The following is a 27,820-nucleotide window of genomic DNA, read 5'->3' on the forward strand; positions in this document are numbered from 1 at the left end:
CCAAAATAGTCCCTACATAATTGTTAGTTTAGTTCATATCTTGAATATATTTTGAGGATTTCTATATTTCCATGAGTGGTATGAGTGGCGATTCACCATTTTCATTTTGTGAGCCACTTGAAGAATGGAAAGAATATAAAAGGAGTAAACGATGCATTCAAACTTTTTATATTTTACTTTCGGACATTGAAACTTTGTACTAAGATATATATATATAATCTCTATACACACACATTGATGATACACATGTAAAAAAAAATCCAACTTTACTGTACAAACTATCTTCTCTATGACTCGTCTCGACTCCGACTCCAACTCCGTTCCATCTCAACTCGACTTGACTCGACTAATATGCTCTCAAGACTAATGCGCAAAATCCCCTAACTAAGAAATGCATAATCACTCATTTTTGAACTAAATATCATGAGTGGAAAATAAATACATGCGCTTTTAAATATTTTAATCTCAACACTTGTTATTAAACCTGGAAAAGCGATAACCGTGAATTCTTAGTTACCGAGCCCTCAAATGGTCCCTACATGATTGTTAGTTCAGTTCACATCTTGAATATATTTTAAGGATTTCTATATTTCCATGAGTGGTATGAGTGTTGATTCACCATTTTCATTTTGTGAGCCACTTGAGGGATGGAAAGAATATAAAAGGAGTAAACGATGCATTCAAACTTTTTATTTTTTTATTATCGGACATTGAAACTTCGTACTAAGATATATATAATCTCTATACACACACATTGACGATACACATGTATAAATATCGAACTTCACTGTACAAACTATATTCGCTATGACTCGTCTCGACTCCAACTCCAACTCCGTTCCGTCTCTACTCATACTCGAATCAACTCGACTCAACTAATATGCTCTCAGACCAATGCGCAAAATCCCCTATAACATATACACTCCAACTGCAAGAGACTGTTCGTTGTAAATGTAAATGTAAAACATTTCACGAGTGTTACTAACTCCCAACTATCGCATTTCTGCATCCGTTAGCGCTCCCAATCGGAAATATCCTGCATCAGGAAGCATGTTTAGCAAGTAGGAATGGAACCACAAATGATTTAAGGTAAACATTAAACAAAACCGTATTACAAGACTTGTGGGGAAGCCGCAAGGACAATTGACCATTTGGGTAATCAATTGAATTTTGGGGCCGAAAAAAGGAGGTATTTTTAGAATGTAATATGTACACATTACGTATTTTAACTTGGGAGTCAGCGACATAAACAAAATGATCGTTGTCCCTCGATCTCATACACAAAGTGACAATGAGGATTTTCTTACAAGTAGAGATACCAAAGTAGACACTAGCATGAAACCGAAAACTTTCAAGAATGTAACTTGGATCAATTCCAATTGAGAAAACACATCTATCAACAGAAAACAAGGAAAAAGGCTGTTTTCGGAACTAGGTAGGGTGACAGATTAAACCTATTCCATTAACTTTCCCTAGTAACATTAGATTTCAAAAATCAAGCAAGACATTAATCAAATCAAATACCTAGGATAGTACTCACCTGTCCCAATTTTAAGCAGTTCTCTCCAAAATCAATACCCACATCCATTACAGCGTCCTCATTTTCAATCTCGGCATCAGTGAACGTGAGGGCCCGTTGTAGCTTCCTAGGAGAAAACACCTCAACCTCAACTGCATATGTGGCAGTCACTGGCCGATGATCAGAAAGTTTAATTTCAGCCCTTCTATAACTCAGTAACCTCATTCCTCGTCCATACGAAAGAATACGGTCACACCTGAGAAATACAGTCACAGTAAGGTCAATTCTGTTCAAGTAACCGATAAAAAAAAAGATAAAAATAGAAGAAACACCATATATTGCAACGAACATGAAAAAATAATTCAAACACTTGTTAAGATTTGAAACAAAAAGGAATTCATGAAGAGGATATGAAACTTCACCCCAACGTTCATGGGTAATGAAATAAGTAATAATTTCACATATTTAAATAAGCTCTACAGAACTATCAGAATCCACTTGAGACCTCGCATTTACTCATTATATATGTTTAGATTTTAAGAAACAAGTTATTCAACACGAAACCTACGACCCATAGGTCAAAATCTTAGAACAAACCAAAACTTTGAAGATCTTTACCTATTACCCTAGCAATAAAACAAATTAGTATAATACCAAAGCACCATTTACAGGGCAAATCCACATAAGGTGTTACATGCTGGTTATGGGGTAAGTACAAATATAAAATATACATAATCCATTTCTCAATCTCCATACATAATTAAGGGTGTTCAACGTTGAAATTTTTCTTCTGTATTTGTAATAGATTACCCTTTTTTGGCACTGTCATCAAAGCTTATGAATGTCGAACGTCATTAAACTTCTTTATAGATATTACTAAAGATACTATGAAACTTCTTTAATATAAATAGCCATAGGACACAAATGTCGAATGTCATTTCACTCTCTTTGGTTGACAAAGAAGGTTCCTTAAATATAGTATAAATTATAACACCTATACTACGATTAGTGGAGAATCATACCAAAATCAAAAATCAAAATCAGCCTTAACAAAAGTGGTTGACACGTATTGTGCAAAGCAGTCGTCGAAACAAAACAAGTAAAAAAGTAAGCCACCAAATAAAAATGCAGAAACAGAGAAGAACAGAGGCCTACCATGCTGGAGTGCGCCTCCCAGTCTTTACATCCTCCCCGCAGTACTTCTCTGAATTGGTCTCATACTTATACGTTGGTGGAAAATTTAGAACACCCTCTGACCATCCATCAAATGCACGGCCTTTTTTAAGTTGTTTTGCAAGCTGTCAAGATAAACATAATGTGCTTAATAGCTAAGTTCAGAATCCTGCTTAACTTCACTGAAAGTCTAAAGTTCAATCAACTACTCAAAAATTTCAGTGGATCAATCTCAAAAATGTCCCATCCACAATTTGCAGTCAAGTGATCAGAATTTATTTAAAGCAGATCTTCTGTACATTAAAGCACACAATTCTGTTAATGGAACAAATGAACCATCATTCATACACATTAGGGTTATATGATTTGAGACACTCAACTTATTGGCTTCAGATTTTCAATTTGCATTTATGAATGAATTTGTTCCGTGTTTCCATAATTCTAAAAATTTACAGGTGCCTGGTGCAGACTAACTTAAGATAGTCTCTCTTGTTACATCTTGCATCTTACAAAATATATAATCTAAATACATTATATAAAAGAACCAACATTTATATATTTATGTGTCATCTAAGAGGCCCAACTTCCTCTGTTGGCTCAACCTATCATTGTCATAAAGATTGACCTAGAATCAGTAAGCATGAATTAGCAAGCTACAAAAGCGGGATACATAACATCGGTTCAAATCCTTAGTAAATCAAATGGAAGTTCAAGATAGTCATGGACAATAACACAGATGCATAGAGTGGAACTAGACAGACATAAATAAAAAATAATAATTTCAGTGAAGCAAACTGCCTTAAGAAAATTAAAAAGACATACCTGGTCTTTCTCAGCCAACTTCGACCACTCCTTTTTGGAGATAAGGTCTCGTGTTTTCCCATATGACAAGTTAAGACGATAATTTAGATCACCCAACCAGATTATTCTTCTGTAGGAAAAGGAAATACTTTCACTGTTATTAAAACACTAGTAAATTGAAGTCATAATATAGTTGAAGGTGAAACTAATTTTTCACATCCGTTAAAAGCAGAATGTGGATAAGCCAAGATTTGCAACTTCCTATATCAGATTAATACATAACTTACATAGTTAATAATTTTCCTGACATGAGATGGTAGGATATAGGAAAACCTCTAGTTGAAGACTATTACATTAAATAATGTCACTGTTACAACTGAATAAAAAGTGACCAGAGAATAGTCAATATCATGCAACCATCTTTCTTTACGATTTCCAAAATTTCCTACACCATAATTATTCAAAGTCAATGTCGTGCAAAGTGCAAACATTTCTCTCTTTACAAGTTTAATAATTTTTGCAACATAATTTAATGATTCATGAGATAATTTCATCCAGAAAAGATTTCAATTAAGAAGATGAAAAAAGAAAAACAAATACGAAAAGATATTTTCTCCGAAGATTCGAAGAAAGCATATTGTAATTTAGCTGCAGAGTACTTACTCATGGTCATAGATAGTTTTGGGAAACCCCACACCAGGAAACGAATGAAACTGAGTTCTCCGATGTATTTCATTCACATCAGCATTTCTTTTTATTTCATCTGCCTCTTTCTCCCCTGCTGTCAGGTGTGTGCACACAAAACAAAAAAGCGTCTGATACACAGACATGCTGACAGATATAGATCCCTGAAAAAATGAAAAACTGCCTAAGAATCAAATAAACGATAAGAAAACAAATCCAACAATTATTAAATTTACTTCATAAGGTCACTTTCTAATGTAGAATATGAAGGCATTGGATTATTTTCAAAAATTTCTACTACTTTCTTCTTATTTGAGCAAATCAACGAGCAGGCATATGATGAAAAGGAGTTTATGATATAGCCATAGAACAAGGGTGGTGGAGATACTGGAGCATTCGAAGAGCAGGAATATGAGGAGAGATACAATAAATAATGAAGGTATACTATAAATTCTAAGACAAAGGTTGCAACAGTACAAATTAATGGGAGAGAGTTGTTCGAATTAGTCTTGATCACATGTAATATGAAGTCATCTATTAGAAAAGTGTATTGCTTCAACAAGCGAAGAAAATTTTAAAAGAAGGAAAATATAATAGAGATGGATCATATGGAGTAAAGAGATCTTGAAGGACCTACAAAAATGGACCCTTCAATAGAGCCTCAAAATTAGATGAGTTGGAAATGTCAACGTGTATGAACACTGAAAGGATCGTCCAGTGAAGTAGCAAAAAGGTGATGCAGCAACACCATAATACGGGCAAGCCTTATCATGGAAGCAACAAACATCTTAAACGTTAAACCTTAGTAGACCTAGTCATGATTAATCAACAGAAAATGCGCATTTGATTTCCAAGTTAGATAAACGGATCCACTCTATTGCTCATCCATAACTGAACAATATAGACAGACATCAATAGTATATTACAGGCGGAAGCAAAGTGAGGAAACTATAAAATTGCTCTAATGTTTACCAATGGCTTCTACAAGTTATCGGCTATGTGTAAAAATGCGTCATAAGATCCGTTCACAGAATTATGTTAGCAGAAAGAAAGAAATTGTTAGACTATCGTATAGTTACTGACAAAGACAAGAAGCATATATGTTAGCATACCACCAGCAACAACACTAAATGTGATGACAGAGAATTTACAAAAACGGAGATGGGAATTTATAGAAAAGAAACAAACCTTGTTACCAATGTATCCCATAACACCAACACCAACAGTAGACACTTTAACATTCTGAATATGTTTACGCAAGCTCCTACGAACCCATACAGTTAGGAAAATCCCAACCATCTGCTTGCTTACAATCCTTACATACGATGATCTTCTTTTTCGTTTCATGAGAGATTCAAGATCAACCTCTGCAAGCAATGCTATTTCTGATGGCATGTCATTCACAGCTGACTTGAAAGAATTGTATGTTCTGAAAGATTTTGAGGATTTGAAAGACTTCATTGTTCGAAAGGAATTCCGTCTTTCTAGTGACTTCTGAGATAGCAAGTTTAATGGAGGCTCCGGCCAGCTCAAACCAATCCTTTCAGATCCACTAAGCATTCTGGTTAACTTGCCATTAAATTGGACTCCAGAAGTTGCTTCATCATCTAATGAACAATCATCTGTCCGAAGGCAATATAACCTATCCAATCTCTTTGCAGAATAACTTTGCCTCTGTAAATCCTGTCCGGTTGCCATGCCTGGTTTGCTATTATCAGTGAATTCTGGAACTTGAGCACCAATATTCACTACTTCATTTGTGACTGATATACCCTTGCTATCACCAGAATTTATGGTTTCATCATCCAACGGATGGACTTCTTCCCCAATATCATCATCAGTTTCAAGTAGGCTCTCCTCTTCTATATCAGGGATATCATCAGCTGGCTTAAACTTTGATGGAGATGGAGGATCACTAAAGGATTTAACCTTGCTCGTCGCAGGCCGAACTCTATCCAGTGTTTCACGAATAATGTTTTCCCATTTAGTAATTGGGCGGCTATCTTCGGCGCCAAAGATATTCCCGGCATTTAATGGAACAATCTCCTGAAGACTGAAAACAGAAACAAAAATGTTCACACTTTTAAGATTAACTCTTGACCACAAACAATAGATTCAGATAAAACAGATAAAAGTGGTGGGGAGTATTAAAGAGGACAGAAAGTTTCGATCGTAGACAAAAAATAATAGCGGACATGAAGGACAAATATGACACATACAAAATCAGTATTTTCGGTAGCATTTGTTTATCTATTTAATTATTGTATTTGCAGTAGCAGTATCATTCACTTGATTAACAGATCATGACAGAAACAGCATAAGATCCCTAAATGAAAAATCAGTGAATCAAGAAAATGGGAGGAGAAACGCTTACCCAATCACATAGAAATCAGCTGGCTCATTGACATCTAACCAACCATCAACGTCCAGGTCATCAGGTGGAATTTGTCCTCCAACATTCCATGTCGTAGCACATACTCTGGAAACACCAAAAGTAAGAAAGATCGGAAGTTAAATGCCTGGTCTAACAAACCACCACCTATTCAGTAATTGAAGTGAATTATATGGTTTACTTTAAAGTCACAAAAAAAAATGATGGGCATCAACCTGAATTCCTTTGCGTTTATATACTGTGCCCTAAAAGTCTCTGACTTTCGTCTTCGTGCCCTTGGAAGATCGTCTACAGAACCAAAAAGACAAGAAGCAAAGTACAGTCATGAAAATAATTAGCGAAAAACAGTAGACTGGAACCGGGATATCCCATGGCACAAAATAAAAAATACAAGGCACAGGAAACTCAAATCAGAAGTTCGAACACTGGAAATGCATATGAGCTTTGAGACTAAACAATGTTGCAAAATGTCCAAAAGTCATTGATCAAACATCAGAATCATATTATTCACTTCCATCTTCGGTACAAACCTTTAGGCTCAGAACAAAATAGTGAAATCTTTGTTTATCTCAGACAGATGCTAAGAACCGTGTTTTCGGTCTTCAATAATCACAAAAGGCCAAAAAAAATAAGCGAAAACCCGAGGACTGTGGAAAATTGATATCAAGTAGAACGGAGAATAAAAGCATATATTACCAGCAGCATCATCACTCTCAGATTCATCTTCTTTGATACCTTTAAACCTCAAATCTCTTTCCTGTTGATAAAACTCTGCAAAACCCATTTTACAGTCAGCCTAAAACCCCAAAAGGTGAAAACTAAAAACACAAAATTGAGCTCAAATTCCACAAGAAATACAGTAAAATTCCCATAATATTCAAAAGGAAAATAATAATCATACAAAAAAATCCATTTTCCAGATTCCAATTGAAACACAAACCCATCATCAGAAAATATAAAAATGGTCTGTACCGGGTTGAAGGAGAAGAAGAAGAAGAAAGGATACGAACCTTGGGTGTCGGAGTCGGCGTCACAGTCGTCTTCGTCGGTGTCGGCGCTGTAATCGGACTCTTGGGCGGAGATGTTGAGCCACTTGCGCATGACGACTCTGGGCCAAAAGACCTGAACGCACGACCAATAATCCAAACAACACATAAGTTCAGCCCAACTCCTCTGCACATTCCTCTCATTTTTTCCCATAATTAACATCCAACTTTTTTTTTTCTGAAGTCAAATTAGCACCCACAACTTAAAACAAAACAAAACACAATGTTCCCTCTTATTCTATCTAAATAAATATATATATATATATATATATGTATATGTATATTTGGTGAGCGAGAGTACCTGTTGTGGGTTCTTGGAGTGGGGCTTCATCTCTGGATGTGAATGCATGGTCAGAGACCATAAAAATTAACAAGAAGAAGAAGAAAAACAATGAAGTTTTTAGACTTGAAGGAATTTAAACTTAAAACTCTGTTTTTTTTTTTTAGTAAGCAGAATTGTGAAAACAGAACAGATAATCGAAAATGAAGAACAAGACTAATCTAGTAATATATAAATTTGTGTTTGGTAATAATGGTGGGATGGTGGCTAACAGGTTATGATGAGAGCAGTCTTGGTAGCAATGGTGGTTGGAGTAGTGGCAGTAGTGGCAATAGTGGTGACAATAGAGGTGTTAGCAGTGGTGGGATATAGGATGTGGCAATAGAAGGGAAGCGAGTAATGATGGAGAGAGTGGTTGCGGTGGTGGCGGCAGTGGTTACGATTGTTGCAGAGGATGGTTGTGTGGGATGGTTGTGAAAATGGTGGTTGAGAGATAGGGATCATGGTGGCGGAGATGGTGGATGCGGTGGTGGCCATGATGAGAATAATGGGGTGGAGAATTTGGTGATGGTAGTGGTGATCATGGTGGCGGAGGTGCAGGTGGTGGTCATGATAAGACGGTGGAGGTGGTGGTGGCCATAGTGGCGCGGTTAGTCAATGGCTGTGGAGAATATGGTAGTGGTGAAGATGGAGGCGGGAGGTGGTGATGTCAAAAATGGTGGCGGTGGTGGAAAAAATGGTGATTATGGAGGTGGTTGTGCTGGGGTAATGATGATGGTAGTGGTGGCATGGATGATTTTATTCTTTTCTTAAAACTATAACTTGTGTTTTATAATGTATCTTTTATTTTTTATTATTTTAAAAATTGTTCTTGAAATAGAGAGAAAACATCATGCATTTTTCGTTTTATGAGTTTGTGTTCTTAAAATAGTGTGCCGAACCCATTTTTCATTTATTTTTAATCTGCAAAACGAAAAAGTGTTTTGCAATCGTTAACGAACTGACCTAAATTTCCAGGATTGGACTTCCAGGTTTTTGTATTTGAAAGAATTACCAAGCACTGCGGCCTGCATTTGTCAACCATCTTTACTTTAGAGTATGCATTCTATTCCTGAATGCCTGATTACTGAGGAATACAAATAATGATTACCATGCACTGCGGCCTGTATGTGTTAACATGTTTTATCTTGAAAGTGTAGCCAAACCTATATAATTACATGCATAACTACTAACTAGATTCTAACTTATATTGCGGTTTAGCAGTATTTTTCTTCAATTGTAAAAGAGATGTATCATATTCGACTTTCTAATTAACGTGTCTAACGTGTCTTAGTTACTAATTGTGTTTTTCACCACCTCATAATTGCGTCACTAATGTCAATAACTAGTAATGTTATTTTGTGCAGTGAAACCAAAACAGCACTAGACTCTAACAAGAACAAGAACAAAGTGGGATTGTGAGAGCAGAGAGATAGCAAATGGTAGAAATGACCCATCACATTTCATTCCACCCCAATTGGATGGCCATCCAAATCCAATATCCATTGGTTTCGTTGTGGCCTCTCCATTTGTTTGTGTCCACTAACTTATTGGTGGACACAAACAAATGTTCAAGTACTTGGTTAGTTCTGGTTAGAAGCCTCAAAGCCTACACCTAAGGCCCCACAAAAGCACATGTCAGAATTAACTTGGTCTCTCGAGCATATAAAATCAAACAACTGAACATATGTTTTACATCTGTCATGCTAAAGATGGTAGTGGCACGCCTGAACACTTAAAGTTAATTTTGATTGCGAGCCTCAAGGCCTACACCTAAGGCCCTACAAAGGCACCTTTCAGAATTAACTATGTCATTCTCTTACAGCCCGCCAATAAGTAGAAGCCCGACAGACGATATCAATCGGCGCCAACCTCTCGGGGAGTTGTGTGCTCGTTGGCCAGGAAACGTCCCCACTGGATATTACTCCAGACGAACATAGTTTTGGCATGCCCGGTGGGATCCCTTGATCAAATCCTAATTGCTAAAGAAATATGTCTAAAACTACCTGAAGATTTGCAAACTACCTTGTTGCAGATGTTGCAAAGATTGGAAAACGCCTCCGCAGGCTTCAAAAGGAAAACAGACCTGGTTATGGAACCAACTATTCCCATATCTTTACCTCTAATCAGAGAAAAAGATGATGGGGAAGAAGAAAGAGAAAACTGGAGGCCAGCCAGCCAGATGAAGAGATGACCTTGGCAAATAATCCACCTAGCCCATATCAAGGGCAAGTCGAAACAATGCTAGACAAGCATGCAGATCCCTTTTCAGAGGCCCCAGTTAATATGATTAATTTAGCATGGGCCGAGAAAGGGAAAGGAAAGGTTGCAAAGGAGACAGAAGAAGGAAAGTCAGCTGATAAATCCACAAAAAGGGTGATCAAATTGCCCGAACATCCAAAAGCAGCCATAATCAAATGGATGGTTCTGTGCAGTAGATGCCAATGCGAGTGTGAACTCGAAATACCGCCAGCAGTAGTCCTCATTGATCATAAGCTAATCAGGAGAAAAGAGGAAGAAGAAATAAAAGAGGCCCGCGAAAAAGCTAGGCAGACAGCAGAAAGAGAGACTTCCCGAAGTGTTTTTCAGCGGTTAGAAGGGATTCCCAACCTAGAGCTTTATTAAAAGTGTTTCGAAATCACGAAGCTTCTGAGGCGGCAGAAGACAAGGAGGCTAAAGGTCTAAAAGTGAAGGAGATAAGGCATCCTCAATATGGCCATGCAGGGAGAAAAGACAAAAGAAATGATAGGATAACAAATCTTGTCAAAAAGGATAACCCTGCCCGGCTCAGTCGAAAATGGTACGTGGTCGGAAAAAATGGACAACCCACCAAACAAATGGGAGCCTCTATGATCAGAAGGGTCCAGAGGTAGCACAAAGCCTACATGAATTCTTTAAAGACTCCCGCGACATCTGAAGCCTCCAAGAATCAGAAGTTTGAAAAATCATCATCTGGGGGAAGTAGTCAGTTTAACTGGAGGAGTAAAAAAGAGATGGAGAGGGCTAATAGCAAAACAGAGGGTGAAGGAAACCATGTACTACAAAGCCTACACCCTGGGAAGTACCAGATATTGAGGAGAGCTCAATAAGATATGATAATGATGCCAACTCCTGGATGGAGGACAAAGCCTATTTGTTTTGGAACTATTTTACCCGAGAGGAAACTCCCTTCCATATCATTGGTCGATCCTTTTGGCGAAGTTCCAAAGCAGATACCAAATTCGGGCATGAATCAACAGCAGGGGGCACCAGAACCACTACTTCCAGAAGATGTGATGGCTTGGTTAGATGAGTTTATAGGCCAAATCGGGAGCAAGAAAGAAGACTTTCTAGAGCCTAGTAATTTTCATATCAACATGACGTATGTGTTATCCGCCCTGTTTGGTGCTGAACCTGATCAGCCCGCCACTATGGAAGGTGACTATTTGACAGCAGAGCTAATGATGGCCCATGTCAGCGTTGAAGTAGCTGGAGAAGAAGAGTTGGGAAAAGCTGAATCATCCAAGACATTCAAGGATGGTCCATTAAGAATCTATACCGATAAAATGGTGTTCAGCTGCCCAAACATGTTGCTAGCCAACCATCTTAAGCCAATATATGTTGCAGCTCATTTAGAAGGGGTGCCTTTCAAAAGAGTTTTGATTGATGGTGGAGCAGCTGTTAACGTATTGCCAGCCAAGCAAATGAAGAAAATAGGGAGAGGTTTATAAGATCTAATTCTCACGGACCTCACGGTTTCGAGTTTCTCAGGCGCTATCACCAGAACTCATGGGATATTGCCCTTAGAAGTAGATTTAAGGTCTAAACAAATCATGCTGGCGTTCTTTGTAGTGGATTGCACTTCCACTTATGGAGCATTACTCGGAAGGGACTGGATCCACCAAAGTCTCGCCATACCCTCCACTCTACATCAACAAGTTGTTGTTTACCATGAGGCAGGAATGTGGGGACCAGGCTTTTGGGAGATGGTGGAAGCTGAATCACGGCCATTTCTCCCTATAGTCAATATAGCGGAGGCAAGTTTCTACGATCCCAATGTAAGAATTCTGCAATGTTCAGGAGCAGATAAGAACGACCGCCCTACCAAGGTGACGGCCCAAAAGCTCTTAGAACAAGGAATGTTCCTCACTAGAGAAGAATGGGATAAACCCTGTATCATCCCAACACCTCAATACCATCAATGACAGAACAAAAGAGAAAGGATCAGGTAATGGCAATCAGGTCCCTGATCAAAAGAATGTTGGTGTATGGGAGAGAGAGAGAGCAAGAAAGGGAGCTCTTAGGAAAAGAAGAGCGGGAATGGCAGCTAGGAACTTCGACCAGCCAGGATAAAAGCAGAGAAAAACTTTGCGGAGAAGAATTGGAAGTGGCCATATGAATGGCCAAGTGCTATATGACTTAAATGGGCCAGACGACTTGCCCGAAAGCCCGGAGTTAGTCGAATTTTTGTGTGCAGAACCTGACAAGCCATCACCAGAAGTTTAGGATCTTTTGGAAGTTATTGATCTGGGAACAGAAGGAGATCCAAAACCTATACAAATCAGTGGCTTATTAGAGACTAATGATCGGGCAAAGATTGTCTGTCTTTTGCAAGAATTTAAAGATTGTTTTGCTTGGCATTATACTGAGATGCCAAGTTTAGATTCAACCTTGGTGGAACACAGAATGCCCATCAAAGAGGGATATAAACCTGTTAAGCAAGCATCATGAATGATGTCAAAAGAAATAGAAGAAAATGTCAAAGAAGAAATCGAAAGACTATTAAAAGCTGGATTTATTAGACCTGCCAAATATGTAGAGTGGTTGGCCAACATTGTACCCGTTTTAAAAGCCATAACAAAAGCAGTACGATGTTGCGTTGATTACAGAAATATTAATAGCGCCATACCAAAAGATGAATATACCATGCCCATGGCTGATCTGTCCATAGATGCAGTAGCAAAATACAAAGTCTTATCTTTTATGGATGGAAATGCCAGGTATAATCAGATAAAGATGGCCCAGGAAGATATACATAAAACAATAGGTGTCCCGGTCATATGGGGGCATATGAATATTTAGTCATGTCGTTCGAGCTCAAGAATGCTGGTGCAACCTACCAAAGGGCGATGAATGCCATCTTTCATGATTTAATTGGCCATAACATAGAGGTGTACATCGATAACATCATGGTGAAATCCAAAACAGAATAGCAGTATCTGATAGACCTCAGGCAAGTATTGACGAGGATGAGGATCCATAAACTGAAGATGAATCCAAAGAAGTGCGCGTTTGGAGTAAGAGTGGGCAACTTCTTAGGATTCCTGATTCATCAAAGAGGTGTAGAAGTGGACAAGAACAAGTCTCGGGTAATAATGGAGTCGTTTTAGCCCACCAACAAGGTGCAACTTCAGAGACTGCTAGGAAAAATTAATTTCTTAAGGAGATTCATTGTCAATTTAGCGGGCAAGATTCAGCCGTTAACTCCTCTACTGAGATTGAAGGATAAAGAAAATTTCGAATGGGGACCACCATACCAAAAGGCTTTCGACAGCATCAAAGCTTAGTTGACTTCTCCACCAGTATTGGTACCACCTCAAAGGGGAAAGCCATTAAAGCTATATATCTCTGCTTCAGAGAAATCAATCGGGAGTTTACTAGCCCAAAACAATGAAGGCGGAAAGGAGCAGGCGGTATACTACCTTAGTAGAATTCTGACTGAGGTAGAAACAAGATACTCCCCAATAGAAAAGTTGTGCCTAGCCCTGTATTTCACTGCTAGTAAGTTGAGGCATTACATGTTACCTTGTCACGTGCATATCATCGCCAAAACAGATGTGATAAAGTATATGTTGTCAAAACCAATGCTAACAGGAAAGATTGGGAAGTGGATTCTAGCATTATCAGAGTTCAGCTTTCAATATGTATCCCAAAGGGCGGTCAAGGGCCAAGCAATTGCCGACTTCTTGACAGAGCATCAAGAGTTTGAAGATGAAACTATCAATATACCGGGGACCTTGGAAGTGACTAGTGTTTGGATCCCACCAGGTAAGGGCATCTCGGGCAAAGAAGAATGGGTCCAACAAGAAATAAAAAGAGTAACTGGCCTCTAGATTACTCCTTGAAAGCTGTATTTTGATGGTTCTTACACTTAGAAAGCTTCTGGAGCTGGGATTATCATCATAAATCCCCAAGGGTTTCACCATTATTACTCGTTCCTCCTAGATTACCAAGAGAGCACCAACAATCAAGCAGAATATGAAGCCTTAATAATTGGCTTGGAAATCCTGATAGAGCTATGGGCAATGGAGGTAGAGGTGTTTGGTGATTCAAAGCTAGTAATAAACCAGCTAAATGGAGAATACAAGTGTAGACATATCATCATGGCTGGGTATTACTTGGCGACCACTCAATTGTTGAGCTATTGGGATTCTGAAGTATCAGTTAATCATATTCCCAGGGGATCCAATTTGGTGGCCAACGAGATGGCGCAAATAGCCTCAAGAGTACCAATCCAGGAAAGGAAGTATGGAGTAGATGTTGAGATTCAAAGAAGAAATCTTCCTTTTATCCTAGAAAGGGGATTCAGTCTAGATGTAATGGTTCTAGAAACTGAGATGGAAGACTGGAGATCGCTTATCATTCATCATTTAAAAGATCATTCTTCACCCACAAGCAAGAAGAATAGACAGCAAACAACTAAGTATGTCTTATGGGAGGAGAACCTGTTAAGGAAAACTCCGGATGGGCTACTATTGAAATGCCTAGGCCAAAAGGAATCTATGAGAGTAATGGCCGAGGTACATGAAGGAATATACGGGGCACATCAAGCTGGAACGAAGATGAGGTGGTTGATTAGGAGGTATGGATATTTCTGGCCCAACGTAGAAAAAGATTGCAAGTCTTATACCCGAGGCTGTGAGAAATGTCAAAGGCATGGACCCCTTCAACAGTGCCTTCAGTACCTTTAAATCCAGTGGTTAAACCTTGGCCCTTCAGAGGATGGACAATGGACTTCATCGGGCAGATTTATCCATCCTCTAGCAAAGGGCATACTTTCATAATTGTGGCGATGGATTACTTCACCAAATGGGTAGAAGCTTCGGCCGTAAAGACCATAACCTCAGCTGCAGTCAAGAAATTTATTGAGACCAAGATTCTGCACAGGTTTGGGGTGCCCGAAACCATAGTCACGGATCGTGGGCCATCTTTTATATCAAAAGAAGTTGAAGAATTTGCAAACAAATACAAAATAAAGATGATCCAGTTCAGTCATTACTACCCTCAGTCAAATGGACAGGTAGAGGCCAATAACAAGATTTTGATAAACATTATCAAAAGAATGGTGATAGATAGTCCAAAAAAGTGGCATGAAAAGCTAAGGAATACTTTGTGGGCATACCGAACCTCTAAGAGGGCAGGAACAGGGACAACTTCTTATGCTTTGACTTTCGGGTAAGATTCAGTTCTTACCATGGAAATCAATGTAAATTCTGTCAGAATTCAAAATCAATTTGGATTACACAGTGAAGAGTACATAGAAGCCATGTGTCAAGGGATTGAAGACTTAAATGTAGCCCGAATTGAGGCCTTGAACCAGATTCAGGAAAGGAAAAGGGCTGTTGCTCGAGCCTATAACAAGAAAGTAAAGCTGAAGTCTTTCAAGGAATGAGATTTAGTATGGAAGGCAGTCCTCCTTCTAGGAGCTTAGCTTAGGGGCTTTGGGAAATGGAGCCCGACATGGGAAGGTCCTTTCATTGTTAGTCAAGTATTAGACAAGGGAGGATACTACTTGGCGGACATCGAAGGAAATGGGCAGAAACATCCCATCAATGTTAAATTCTTAAAAAAGTATTGTCCTACATTATGGGATGTTAGGGATTGTTATATTGAAGAAGATGTAAGATAAAGCAGGCTTCAGGGTGCCAAAATGTAGTGTTTATTCATCAACCATTCAAGAAGACAGAAAGATAAAAGTTCCTAAAATGATGTTTTATTCATTTCGACAAATTGGTGAAATTTACATCAGATTCAGCTCTAATGTGCTATGCTCGATTCCTTCTAGTTGCAGTGGTGTCTCGACCAGTTTTCTGGTATCTTCATGAACAAAACCCGATCAGGTGACCAGGTTGTGCGGCCAAGATGAGCCTGGTAGGGGACCCTCAATGCGAACTACCAGGTATGATGATGAAGTCTGACTTATCGGGGCAACTACCAGGATGGTGTTCCCTCGACCAAACTTGTAAAAATTCAAACAAGCTTAGAACAAAAAAACCGCCTGACCAAAGGTGTTGGGAATAGTGGGGTGTATGTCCAAAGGTGTTGGGAATAGTGGTTATTTGATGGAAATCCTTTTTCTCACGTTTTAGGAAACTCCATATGAGTCCTGAGGAATCCATTTCCCTAGTTTTAGAAGAAAACTTAGAAGGCAGAAACGCCCGAGGGAGATAAAGGGAGAGGCTGGGGATGATCTGTTGGCTGGGTATGAGAAGTTATTTGTTCGAAGAATGAAGATTTGAGCTGAAATTTATAGGAACATCAGAGGATAGCTCAAAGGTCATGAGAAGAGCAAGAGACGCAAGATTGCGTTCATCCAGTCTAGAAAACACAAGTTCCGAGAACAGGTATACAAGCATGCGGATATTCAATCAATATTGGCACCTGGAATTCCAGCCTGAATATTAATTGAATGGGGTACTGCTTGGGTTAAAACTTGAACTTTAGGCTTAAAAGGAAGTTAGCCCAAAATGAGGTCTAGAAGAAAGGAAGCCCAAGGCTCAACCAAAGCCCAGAAGGCGGAATAGACCTTTTTCCCGACTAAGTGCAGATTAATCAAGCTACCTGCTCACCTACCTAAAGGTCAAGTGGTGTAGACTAGCCAGCTAATCAGCCCAAAAGTACTTTACAATGGCAGGACAAGTAAAAACCTGATGAGTCATTACCCTTCAGAGGCATTCAGGCAAGATCAATACTGCAGGTAGCCAAGCCAAATCATCTATTAAAGGAGAAAGAAAAATCAGAGATAAGGACACTCAATCAAACAAACAAATACACAAACTCTGCTCAAGCCAGATTTGTATACAAAGTTGTAGTCAGCACCAAGCCTTCATCCTTTTTGGGATCAACCTTCACCAGAAAAGCATTTGTAAAAGATCTGCTACCCTGTTTAAATCTTGTTGTAATATCGATTCTCTTCTATAAACTCATCTCCCAATCTCCCCTTCTAGCCCTCAAACCCTTTGTAAATCACAAAAAGAGGAAGTTGCAAGACAATCAGCCTTGCCCAACCTCCTTTGTTTTAATCTTTTCATTCATAAATCTAGTAATATGATGTATATTTCCATCTGCATCCAAGTTATTTCTAGCCAGTTTATGATTAAAAGACTTCTAAGTTCTAACCATTCGGGCAAACAAGATTAATCAATTAAAAGTCCTTGGTCTCAAGGCATAAAAAGAACTTTATGTGGACTTAACCCATCCACGACAGTCCTTGATAACAAGAAGTCCGAAGTTACTTGGGGCGCAAGTAATTAGCCTATTTCTTAGTTTTACTTATGTTATATCATAATTACCACAGAACGCTTGAGTATAGAATTAATTCTTATGGGAAACCTCAAGACCTATACCTAAGGCCCGACAAAGGCACCTATCTGAGTTCGTTCTGCTTTGCGGGCTCGGGCGATTAAAGTATAACAGTTGTGATACTTCCGCAACAATGAAACAACCAATATATGTTCGAGTACTTGGTTAGTTCTGGTTAGAAGCCTCAAAGCCTACACCTAAGGCCCCACAAAGGCACCTGTCAAAATTAACTTGGTCTTTCGGGCATATATAATCAAACAATTGAACATCTGTTTTACATCTGTCATGTTAAAGATGGCAGTGGCATGCCTGAACACTTAAAGTTAATTTTGATTGCGAGCCTCAAGGCCTACACCTAAGGCCCTACAAAGGCACCATTCAGAATTAACTCTGTCATTCTCTTACAGCCCGCCAATAAGTAGAAGCCCAATAGACGATATCAACCGACGCCAACCTCTGGGGAGCTGTGTGCTCGTTGGCCAGGAAACGTCCCCACTGGATATTCCTCCAGACGAATAGAAGTCCTCTTGAAAATTCAATTATAAATGAATGCGTGTTCGAACAATTAAAAAAATAGATATTTTGGATGCAGTCTCTAATTCCTAATAATCTTTGACTAAAAACTTAATGGTATTCAAAGTTTGATCTTGACTTTGTACACCTCATTATATTACTATTAATATTTATATTTTTATAGTTTAGACATTAATTGTTTAATATTTTATGAGATTTATAATCCTATAAATTTAAAATCTCTCATTATAATACTATTAGAAATAGCTACAATAAAAAAAAATTCAAACATTTTGATTGAATAAATGGATAAAAACTATATAACAATAAAAATAATAAATGGCAAAAGAATGTATCCATAGTGTTAAAAAAAATTGGTACATTTTACAAAAAAATTGGTACATTTGTCATATAACAAAGTAGTACATTAATAAGAAGAATGGGTACATTATAAATAAATTAGGGTACAAATAAAAGATTAAAAAATTATGAGAACAAATGAAATTTTAAAAAATATGGGCGCAAAAAATTAATACATGGGTATAAATTAAAACTAAAAAGAAAATACTACAAATTTTTTTTTTAAAAAAAAAGGTTGCAAATTAAAAGTGGGTACAAACTAAAAATATAAATACATGATACAAAGTTTAGCCATAAAACATAAATACACTATATGTAATTTTTCTATCATTGATTAATTATACAATATCACGTGACGGTAAACACATAAGCACAAATACAAAAAAAAATAATTTAAAAATATGAGGACAAAAAGAAATTAATATATGGATACAAATTAAAACTGAAAAAGAAAATTGGTACAAATTAAAAAAGGTTTGCAAATTAAAAATGAGTACAAACTAAAAATAAAAATATATGATAAAAAATTTAGCTATAAATATAAATATACTAATTGTAATATTTTTAACACTAAGGAAATATATTTAAAATATTGTATTATTGAAATAATTAATGATGTTATTAATACCCAATGACCTTAAACATAAATTGAAAATAAATAAAATTTTAATCAATTGAAGTAACAAAAAAAGGGATGAGAACCTAATTTTTTAAAAAAAAATATTAGAAATATGAGCAACGAAACGGCTATCCGCATCGACCAGTCCAAGAACCAAGGCTCTACAATTTCGGCGTTGGCACCTCTGTCGAGAGAGGTGGGAGGTTGACAAAGAGCAGTGATGTGGGGGAGGTCGGAGAAGGGTGTTTGCGTGGGAGGTCGAATGTTTGTGGGTGGGCGTTCTTTTGCCGATCGACAGTTTTTGGTTCAAGTTTTCTAGTTTTCAATTGTTTAGACATGTATCCATTTGCTATAGGTTCACTCATTCATTTCAGCCAGACTTTTTCCCCAAAGAGTCAACCATTATTCTAATTTTTTTTACTGCTAATGAGGCCACATATTTATGTTACAATTATGTATCATCTTATGTGACAAGTGACGCATACAAACTACATACAATCAAATAAATTATTAATAGACGGTGACAACATGTGCACATCACTGACACATGAAATTGTATACCAATGTGGTACAAAAATGTGATTTCTCTAATTTTTTTATTTTTTATTTTTGATACCAATGATATATACACAAAATTATTTTAAAAAAGCATAGGAAATAATACTCCACAAGAGTTCTAAATAGGGGTGTGATATCCACACACCTTTTTTTACTTCTCCCACACTTTTTTGGTTTTCGACCGTCAGATCGGATGAATTGAAGAAGATCAGAGGACATAAATTAACAAGGGTGTGTGAGAAGTAAAAAAGGGTGTGTGGATAGCACACCCCTTCTAAATAAGGTAGTTTAACTAGAGTTATAGGCAGACAAACAGATGTACAAGCAAGGCAGCACAACCAAGTTATAAAATATCAATGATATCAGAAATATCGGTAGTTCAAAAACACGGAAATTTTGATGGAAATATCAGGATATTATCGATATCGATAAAAATTGAATAAAAACCACGGAAATTGTAAGAAAAATTTGGAAATTTTTATTGAAACTTTGTAAGATGTTTATTTAACCAATTATCTATTAGCTTATAACAAAAAAATTGGAAGGAAATGCATTGCATGATAGATATAACTTATTTAAGTTGATTATATAGCGAGCTAGAAAACATGGTGAGTGTAGAAAATATGTAGTAATTAATGAAAGAAGTTTAAACATACCATAATCATTTATATATAATGAATTAGTACAATATTTTATACTTTATACATTGCATGGTAAGATACATGGGTGACTTAGCAATGTCTAAAATATCGATGATATCGGAAACATCGGTAGTCCAAAAAAATATCGGTAGTCTAAAAACACAAAAATTTCGATAGAGATATCGGGATATTAGGAATATTTTAAGGGGTGGTTTGGGAGTGAGGTGCTTAAAAAAAAACACCCATGAAAAAAAGCTGTGAGGGTTTTAAGTGTTTGGTAAACTAAAAAAAAATGGCTTATTTTGGAAGCTGCTATGAGAATAAGCTGAAATCAAAGGAAAAAGCTGAAGCAGCTATTTGCAGCTTTGGAAAACTGGGTTTTTTTTCAAAGCATACGGAGCTACAGTGCTCCTTTAATGAAAATACCCACTATCAGACTGCTTTTTTTCTTCCAAAAGTACTTTTACAAAAAGTTTACCAAACACTGTGCTGATTTATTTCACAACCGCTTATTCTTACAGTACAACCGCTTATTCTCACAGCAGTTTTTTTTCAAAATACAGCAATACCAAACCAACCCTAAATCATGAGCGCAACTACATTTTTGGACCTACATGCAGTTTCTTCATCAGTTATTCATGTGGACAGGGACACCTACGGTCATGCACAATGTACAAGAAGGGAAAAATCATCTGGCACTTTGCCAAAAGTAAAAGGGACCACATCATCTTATCATCACAGAAAAAGTAATAGGTGTGATTTTTCATGAGGTCCATAATCATGTGGTTAGAACTTAGACACCTCATACCAACTCACCAAAATTATGTCACGTAACACATGCATGCTCAGTTATTCTAGACGAGCCACTTATAATAATTTTAGTATTGTATTCGTCATTAATATAGTTGAAATTTTGTATCTAATCGATTGCACAATCATATAGTAATACTATTTAAAAGTATTTATTTATTTTATTTTAACTTATAAGTGCGAGGTTCTAAGACTTTCTTGTGTATGGTTAGTTTAATACTAAATTATTAGGACTAATCTAAGATCTATTTCAGGTCTAAACTCTTCATCTCTTAGTGTAGATATATATATATTTTTCTTGTTCAAATATAAATATTAGAATTAATATTTTTATAAAGAAAATCATTAATAATACCTAGTATAAGAATAGGCTCAAATGACAAAATAATTTGTGTTTTATTTTATCAGTCAATTTGGTCGACATGTTTTTAATTTGGCCAAATTGATCACAGTGTTTAACTTCATTTGTCTAAGATTCGTTAAAGCCCAGTTAAAATTGACATGTGTCATGCTTCATGCACGTGAGAAGATAGAAATATAACCTTTTTTTTTGACAAAAACAAAAATATAACTTCACTATAAACCCATTAGAATCGACGCAAGATCAAATGATCGACGATGCCCATCTCATGTGCAAGGTACGTGTCAAATTTTTTTTTTTGTCAAAAACAGAAATATAACTTCACTATAAACCCATTAGAATCGACGCAAGATCAAATGATCGACGATGCCCATCTCATGTGCAAGGTACGTGTCAATTTTGACAATCATTTAGCAGATTATCTAGAATTGACTAACAGAGGTAAAGACGGAGATCAATTTGGTCAAATTGAAAACACAAACACCAAATTAACTGTTAGAGTAAAATACATAAATTATTTAGTCATTTAATAAGGACTAAGTTGTGGTCCCAAATCAACGATCCGAAGATTCAATGAATCCTCCCTTGGAAAGGGCAACACAGCGTCATGCTAAGGGTTGGTTTGGTATTGTTGTATTTTGAAAAAAAACTATTTTTACTGTGCTGTGAGAATAAGCAGATGTGAAATAAAGCAGCAGAGTGTTTAGTAAACTTTTTTGTAAAAACGCTTTTGAAAAAAAAAACAGTATTATAGTGTTTAGTAAACTTTTATGTAAAACATATGTGAAAAAAAACTGGTTTTTCAAAGCCCGGTTTTGTAATTTCTTGTTTTTGTCTTTTTTTTCACCCAAAACTGTGAAAAAGAAACTGAAGCTGAATGTTTACCAAACACAAAAAAGCTCCCAGCTTTTTTTTTTATATCAGTTTTTTTTCAAAATCACCTCAGTACCAAATCAGGACTAAACTAGAATATAAGGCAACCAACTTGGAGTTGGAACTGCTCTGGTATTTTGGGGTTTTTATTTTTTTTCTTCTCAGATTCGGACAGCTCGAATTATGAAATGCAAAATCGTTAACCAAGTTTTTAAAATAAAAATAATAAAAAAAAATAAAAAATAAAAATACTTCTAAGTGTATAATTGTCCATTCTTATTCAAGCTCATTGAAAATACTAATATAATTTTTTTCACCCTATGGACATGACCCTTTTTGTCTCCCACCAACGGGGTGGATACTAATTATAAGCTTTTTTAACAAAAATTGTTGTCTACTGATACTGTTAATTACCAGTTGACCATAAGCTTTTAGGTATGTTAGTCAATCACCCTGCAAATTTTGGTGATTAACACTGACTAAATATACTGTATTATGAGAGTGGCCATGATCATGATGAGTCACGAGCGAGCAGAGCACACGCAGTGAGTGAAAAAAGAACAGGAAAAACATGAAAAAAAATAGGAAAAAGGTTAGAAAAAAGAGGAGAGAAAGTCCTAGTTCTCAATTAATCACACTTCCTGTCACACAGAAGGTACTGAGGCTATTGATGCTACTGCAGCCGGTTTTTCTGCTGATCAAGGTGGGTTTTTTTTTGTTGGGTGGGGTGGGGGTGTGTGTGGGCCTTCCTTTAATCATTTTTAATATGTTGGGTTTACAGTTCTTGCACGTTAATTTAGATAAAATCATGAGGGGTCGGAGTTTACTTTAATTGGAATAATAATATACTGGGTAAGAGATTTCAGGTTACCGTGAAACGAACAGTTTATCATAAACTTAGAAATACACTAAAATTTTGATCAAAAGGGAGATATCTATATATAATTTAGGGTTTAGTCTTTTGTTAAAAAAAAATAAAAATCACTATAATAAGTCGTCACACATTTACCAGTTATCACAAAATTGAGGTGACCAGGCCTAGTAAAACATATTAAAAACAGAAAAAGTAAACTTGATTATTTGAATTAAACAAATTAAAAAGAAACTAAACTTTAAGGTAAATATATTGTTGTATTAAAAAAAAAATGGAAGCTAGAATTTTCCTTGCCCCCATTGATAATAAAGCAGACTTTTATGTGATTCACTTCAATTATTTCTTTTTTTTTTCCCTTCACTAAATAGAAGATTTTCAAAGTGCAGGAATTTTACTCAGTTATCAAAAGATAAAAAGTAAAATTAAGAGGAATGAAGTGTAAATGTATAAAAAGGAATATAAAAATCGCCTTCTTCTTCTATAAGGCCTGGAATTATATATAAGTCATTGGTTGATCTGGATTCGTGATCAACCAATTGCGGTGAGCGAGCTAGAAAAACCTAAACCCTTCGTTAAGAAAAAAGTATATGCATAATATAGTTCACTAGCTATATATCTATATATGTATGGAAGTGGAAGTAAGTAACATGCATCTGAAACAGAAAGAAATGGGAGAGACAGAGACACAGAGAAGGAGATAAAAATACAGACGACATACCTTTGGTTTTATAATATAGGTACTCTTTTTCTACTACTTCAGCTCTTCAGATGATGAGAGACTCTTCTCCCCGGCATCCACAAAAATGAAGACAACTCAGCTGTTGTTCGTTTGGTGGTATATAGGTGTGTAGGTGTTTAGGAAAGCTAGCTAAAGCTTCTCCTGTGTATTTAAACTCAAAAGGAGTTCTTTCTCTGCAGGTGCATAGATTGGCTTTTTCTCAGCTTGGTTGTGCTTCTTTAACAGAGAGAGAGAGATCGAGAGAGAGAGAGAGAGAGCTTTTTTTAACTATTGGCTAGTATAAAGTTGGAAAAAACAGCACACGTCTCTTTCAAGTTTTCAACACACTAAAAAAAACTGAAGTTACGGATCCTAAAACCATACCGATCAATAATTAGGCAATGTAAATTTGAAAAATTATTAAACCAAACACCGAAGTAATTGTTTCCAAAAAAAATAAGAAAAAAACACCGAAGTAATCGTAATTATGAACTATAGAAGCAAAACAATCTGTTGTCATATTAGCTTTCGATAAATATGAGTGGTTCTCTTCTCTATAATGCCTATATGTATTCTTTAACTAATGGTTTTCTTTAGATAAGTAATATTGGTATTCCAAAAATCTCATTCTACACTCCTTACAAGTGTATTTTTATATCCAAATATAAAAAGTTTGAATTATATAATGAATTTTTGAAATGTCAATAACAATTCTCTTTTTTTATCTTCTCTTTATTATATTAAGTATTAACAGCGGACAGGACACTTCTCCAATCCCTATAGTTTCGGTGCTTTTTTTTTTATTATTAATGCAAGAAGTTCTTTTCTTATAAAATAAGCATTGGTGGAGAAACGTAAATGACAACCAATGTCAAACATTTTTTTTGTTCGAATTGTATAAACCAGCCCAAAATTATGAGTATTCTAATCAAATTATAGAACATGTAGTTGGTTTTATTAATATAGTCGAAAAATGAGTCATACTAATTATGTTATAGATTTGATGCAACACGATATAACAAAAAATCAAACGAGAATCATTCGCTAGAAAACAACTAGTAAACCCTAGCCATCCGTTTAGATGAGGGAAATATACTTGGAGTTTAGACAAAATTTAGAATTTATAAATTAATTTGCACAAATTCCTTGTTTGGATTCATAAACATAAAAATTTAGAATTTCCGAGTGAAAAAAAATAAAATAAAATTTGAGACCTTCAATTCTCAAATTTAAATTTTATATAAATAGTTGTCATTTTTGAATTTCCATGAGTGAGTATAAAAAAAAAAAATCAACAATGAGTGGCCATTATTGTCACTCCCACCACCACCCGTCATAGCCGCTACCAACAACATCAACACCTACCATTGTCATCGCCGCCACCACCACTCACCATCCACTTGTATTATGACATGTGAGTATCCCTTAAATTAAGGACGGAGCCAGTTATTGACTGCTCTGGGCTCTAACACATTCCAAATTTTGAAAGAAGAATTTCTTTTTATGTTAAAATAAGCATGTTATGGTCAAATTTTCACAAAACAATATTTTTAGCGTACCTCAATGCTTAAATTTCACTACATATTACAAGAAAAATAAATTAGCCTACCCCTATTAAAATTGCCTAGCTTTGCATTGCCTTGAATACTCTATATTTGAGAAAGTCTCTCCCATTTGTGATGTGTTTGGGTTAATTATATTAAATATAAATTATATGCATTATTTGTCGCATAATGTACTATAAAATTTTAATTTTTTTAACATTACTCTTCAGAAAAGGAAAAAAAAAAACGAATTGAAAATGGTCTAATTATATATATGTGTGTTTATGATATACAATTATAAATACGTGTACAGAAACAGTTTGGCCATTAATCCCAACGAGTAATTACTTTTGTCCCATCATATGATGTATCACGTGCTTCAGCCCATCAATGGACAAATCTTACCTCACATGATATTGTGTCACCCTAGAGGTTAAAATAAAGATATTACTATTCACGCATTTCTTCTTATCTGTTAAAACATTGTACTTAATTTTCGACAATTGATTTTAATAAAATAAAAATTATCAAATGATAAAAAGTAACAAATAATGTGTATGTAGTTAAAACAAATGCGTGGATAGTGCTATTTTAAAATAATTTAACTTTATCTAGTAAGAATTACGCTGGTAACTATTAACTAATGCTAATTGCTTTATAAGTGCTTTTTGTTGGTCAACAATTAGTTTATTATAAGTCTAAGATTGTCAAATTTTAAACCTAAAATTTAAATTTGAAGGTTTATGTGTCAATTTGACATCTTTTAAAATTTTAGTCTCCACCTGATATATCAAATTGAATTATTATTTTATTACATTATTTTTTATATAATTTTTATTTTATATTTATATTTTACAAATCCCACCCCGCCTATTCGAAGGTAAGAATTTTCCCAAAAAAACCCAGATAAGAATTTTCCCAGAAAAACAAAGGTAACATCCCAGATAAGAATTTTCGGTTTTCCTCTTCAAAGGTTCAAATTTTCATTTACTGTAGAAGCACTAACCAATATGGTATTCAGAAACCTAGTATTTAAAAATAAAAACCCAAAAAGCTAAGCAAAGGATTAATATAAAATTAAAATACAAAATCAAATCCCCAATCTGATGAATAGATATTATGTCACAGCCTGTCCCGGAGAAGTATATTACTTAATTACCGACGGCGTGAAATTACCTAAATATCTTTGGACGTTGAGAATTATATTGGAATGTTGTGGTTTTGACTTAAGGTTGTGGACCTATTAGTTCTATTCCTCTATTATTGGACCCAATTAGAACTAAGTGTTCTCCTAGTTTTGATTGGTGGCTTTTGGACCACACACACACCCACCTACCATCTCTCTCTCCTTCCCATGCTCTCTCTCTCTCAGACTCACACTCTTTCTCTCTCAGATTCACTCTCTCTCTTCTCTCTTATACGGACACAACTAGAAACCCTTGCAAACGTGACAGATCGAAGAAGAAAATGGTACCATTGCGTTCCTAAGGTCCTCACGAGTTCAAAGGTACCAAATATAGGTAAGATTACCTTCGATTTCACGTCGAACCACAAAACCTGATTTGAGGTACTATTCATGCTCATGTAAAACCTTGTGTTTTAGGGAAATTTAAACTCATAGGGAGCTTAAGGAGGTCCTTACGAAGCTCGGAGTACTTCGTTTGAAGAAATTGAACGTCAGAATCATGAGAATGAAGAGTTTTAAATTTGGCCGGAATTATCGACGCTTTTTCCGGTGAATTTCCGACGAGTTGGAGGTCGGGGCAGGTATGGTTTTGTTTGTCTTGTTGAGATCTTTAAAATGGTACAAATTTCATAGAAAATGGTGCAAAAATGAAGAAGTTATGAAGGTTTTTCGATTTCCCAGTTTTCCTGCGGCGGCGAGGAGTCCGGCGAGCAATCGAAGAAGACGAGCGAATATTCCGTCAGAGTTGACGGAATATTCTGACGTCGTCAAGTAAACTTAACTGAATCCGTTAGATTTTAACGGAATATTCCTAACGGGGTTAGAGAATCCGTCAGGATTCCCTACGCGTGGCCGCACGTATTGCCGTGCACTCGCCGACGCGTGGCGGTGCGTGTGGGGTCAGAAAATTATTGTAAAAATTTATGGGTGATCGTGACGTTGTGTAGGTCACTGTGGTACATTCATATACCCAAATTGAGGTATGTATGAGAAGTTATTACATCGTTTGGTATATGTGCATTAAAGTGACGTTTATATAGTTGTTTCTCCTATAGGCGAGACCTATCTGGAGGACGAGCGTAGCCAGGCTAGGCATGGGGGTTACGACCCGGCTTCATATCTGTGAGTGGGCAGTTATTTTCAGTACATATATATATACTTGATGTTTTTCCCAGAAAACGTATTTAAGGAAATGTGAATTAAATGTTATGCTATGCCTATATTTTATTTTAGTATATGCATTATCATAATTATGCATATTGTTGCAT

The 27,820-nt window shown here is 36.2% G+C and overlaps 2 protein-coding genes across 4 annotated transcripts; one reads left to right on the forward strand and one right to left on the reverse strand.

The window, feature by feature from the left end:
- Positions 1-675: 675 nt before the first annotated feature.
- On the reverse strand, positions 676-24,163 carry LOC103422053 (type IV inositol polyphosphate 5-phosphatase 3-like). Of its 3 annotated transcripts, none has more exons than XM_029109380.2 (13): positions 23,823-24,163; positions 8,901-8,962; positions 7,917-7,948; positions 7,580-7,691; positions 7,266-7,340; positions 6,785-6,857; positions 6,552-6,656; positions 5,366-6,230; positions 4,157-4,341; positions 3,515-3,623; positions 2,675-2,817; positions 1,541-1,775; positions 676-1,036 (listed from the first exon to the last, which is right to left on the reverse strand). In XM_029109380.2, the coding sequence occupies exons 3-13, from the start codon at positions 7,944-7,946 to the stop codon at positions 1,013-1,015; spliced, it is 1,956 nt and encodes a 651-aa protein (XP_028965213.1). In that variant the 5' UTR covers positions 7,947-7,948; positions 8,901-8,962; positions 23,823-24,163; the 3' UTR covers positions 676-1,012. The 3 variants fall into 3 exon arrangements, with proteins under 3 accessions (XP_028965213.1, XP_070663226.1, XP_028965214.1); XM_070807125.1 differs by having other exon boundaries at positions 8,901-9,021; positions 23,823-24,100; XM_029109381.2 differs by lacking the exon at positions 8,901-8,962 and having other exon boundaries at positions 23,823-24,124.
- Positions 13,778-15,585, forward strand: LOC139188503 (uncharacterized). The gene is made up of 4 exons (XM_070806084.1): positions 13,778-14,011; positions 14,069-14,775; positions 14,913-15,368; positions 15,441-15,585. The coding sequence occupies exons 1-4, from the start codon at positions 13,778-13,780 to the stop codon at positions 15,583-15,585; spliced, it is 1,542 nt and encodes a 513-aa protein (XP_070662185.1).
- Positions 24,164-27,820: the final 3,657 nt, after the last annotated feature.

The sequence above is a fragment of the Malus domestica genome, chromosome 10, assembly GCF_042453785.1.
Source record: "Malus domestica chromosome 10, GDT2T_hap1".
NCBI lineage: Eukaryota > Viridiplantae > Streptophyta > Magnoliopsida > Rosales > Rosaceae > Malus > Malus domestica.

What these genes read in the sequence shown, in the direction of transcription:
- LOC103422053 (XM_070807125.1), bottom strand. Translation starts at nt 8,979, where the DNA reads ATGGTTGACAAATGCAGGCCGCAGTGCTTGGTAATTCTTTCAAATACA. An exon ending in GTCCAATCCTGGAAATTTAG is followed by an intron (nt 7,949 to 8,900) that starts GTCAGTTCGTTA and finishes ATTCACATCCAG; the next exon opens with AGATGAAGCCCCACTCCAAG. An exon ending in CGCCGACTCCGACACCCAAG is followed by an intron (nt 7,341 to 7,579) that starts GTTCGTATCCTT and finishes TGGGTTTTGCAG; the next exon opens with AGTTTTATCAACAGGAAAGA.
- LOC139188503 (XM_070806084.1), top strand. Translation starts at nt 13,778, where the DNA reads ATGCTAACAGGAAAGATTGGGAAGTGGATTCTAGCATTATCAGAGTTC. An exon ending in ATGAGGTGGTTGATTAGGAG is followed by an intron (nt 14,776 to 14,912) that starts GTATGGATATTT and finishes TTGGCCCTTCAG; the next exon opens with AGGATGGACAATGGACTTCA. An exon ending in TCTTATGCTTTGACTTTCGG is followed by an intron (nt 15,369 to 15,440) that starts GTAAGATTCAGT and finishes TGGATTACACAG; the next exon opens with TGAAGAGTACATAGAAGCCA.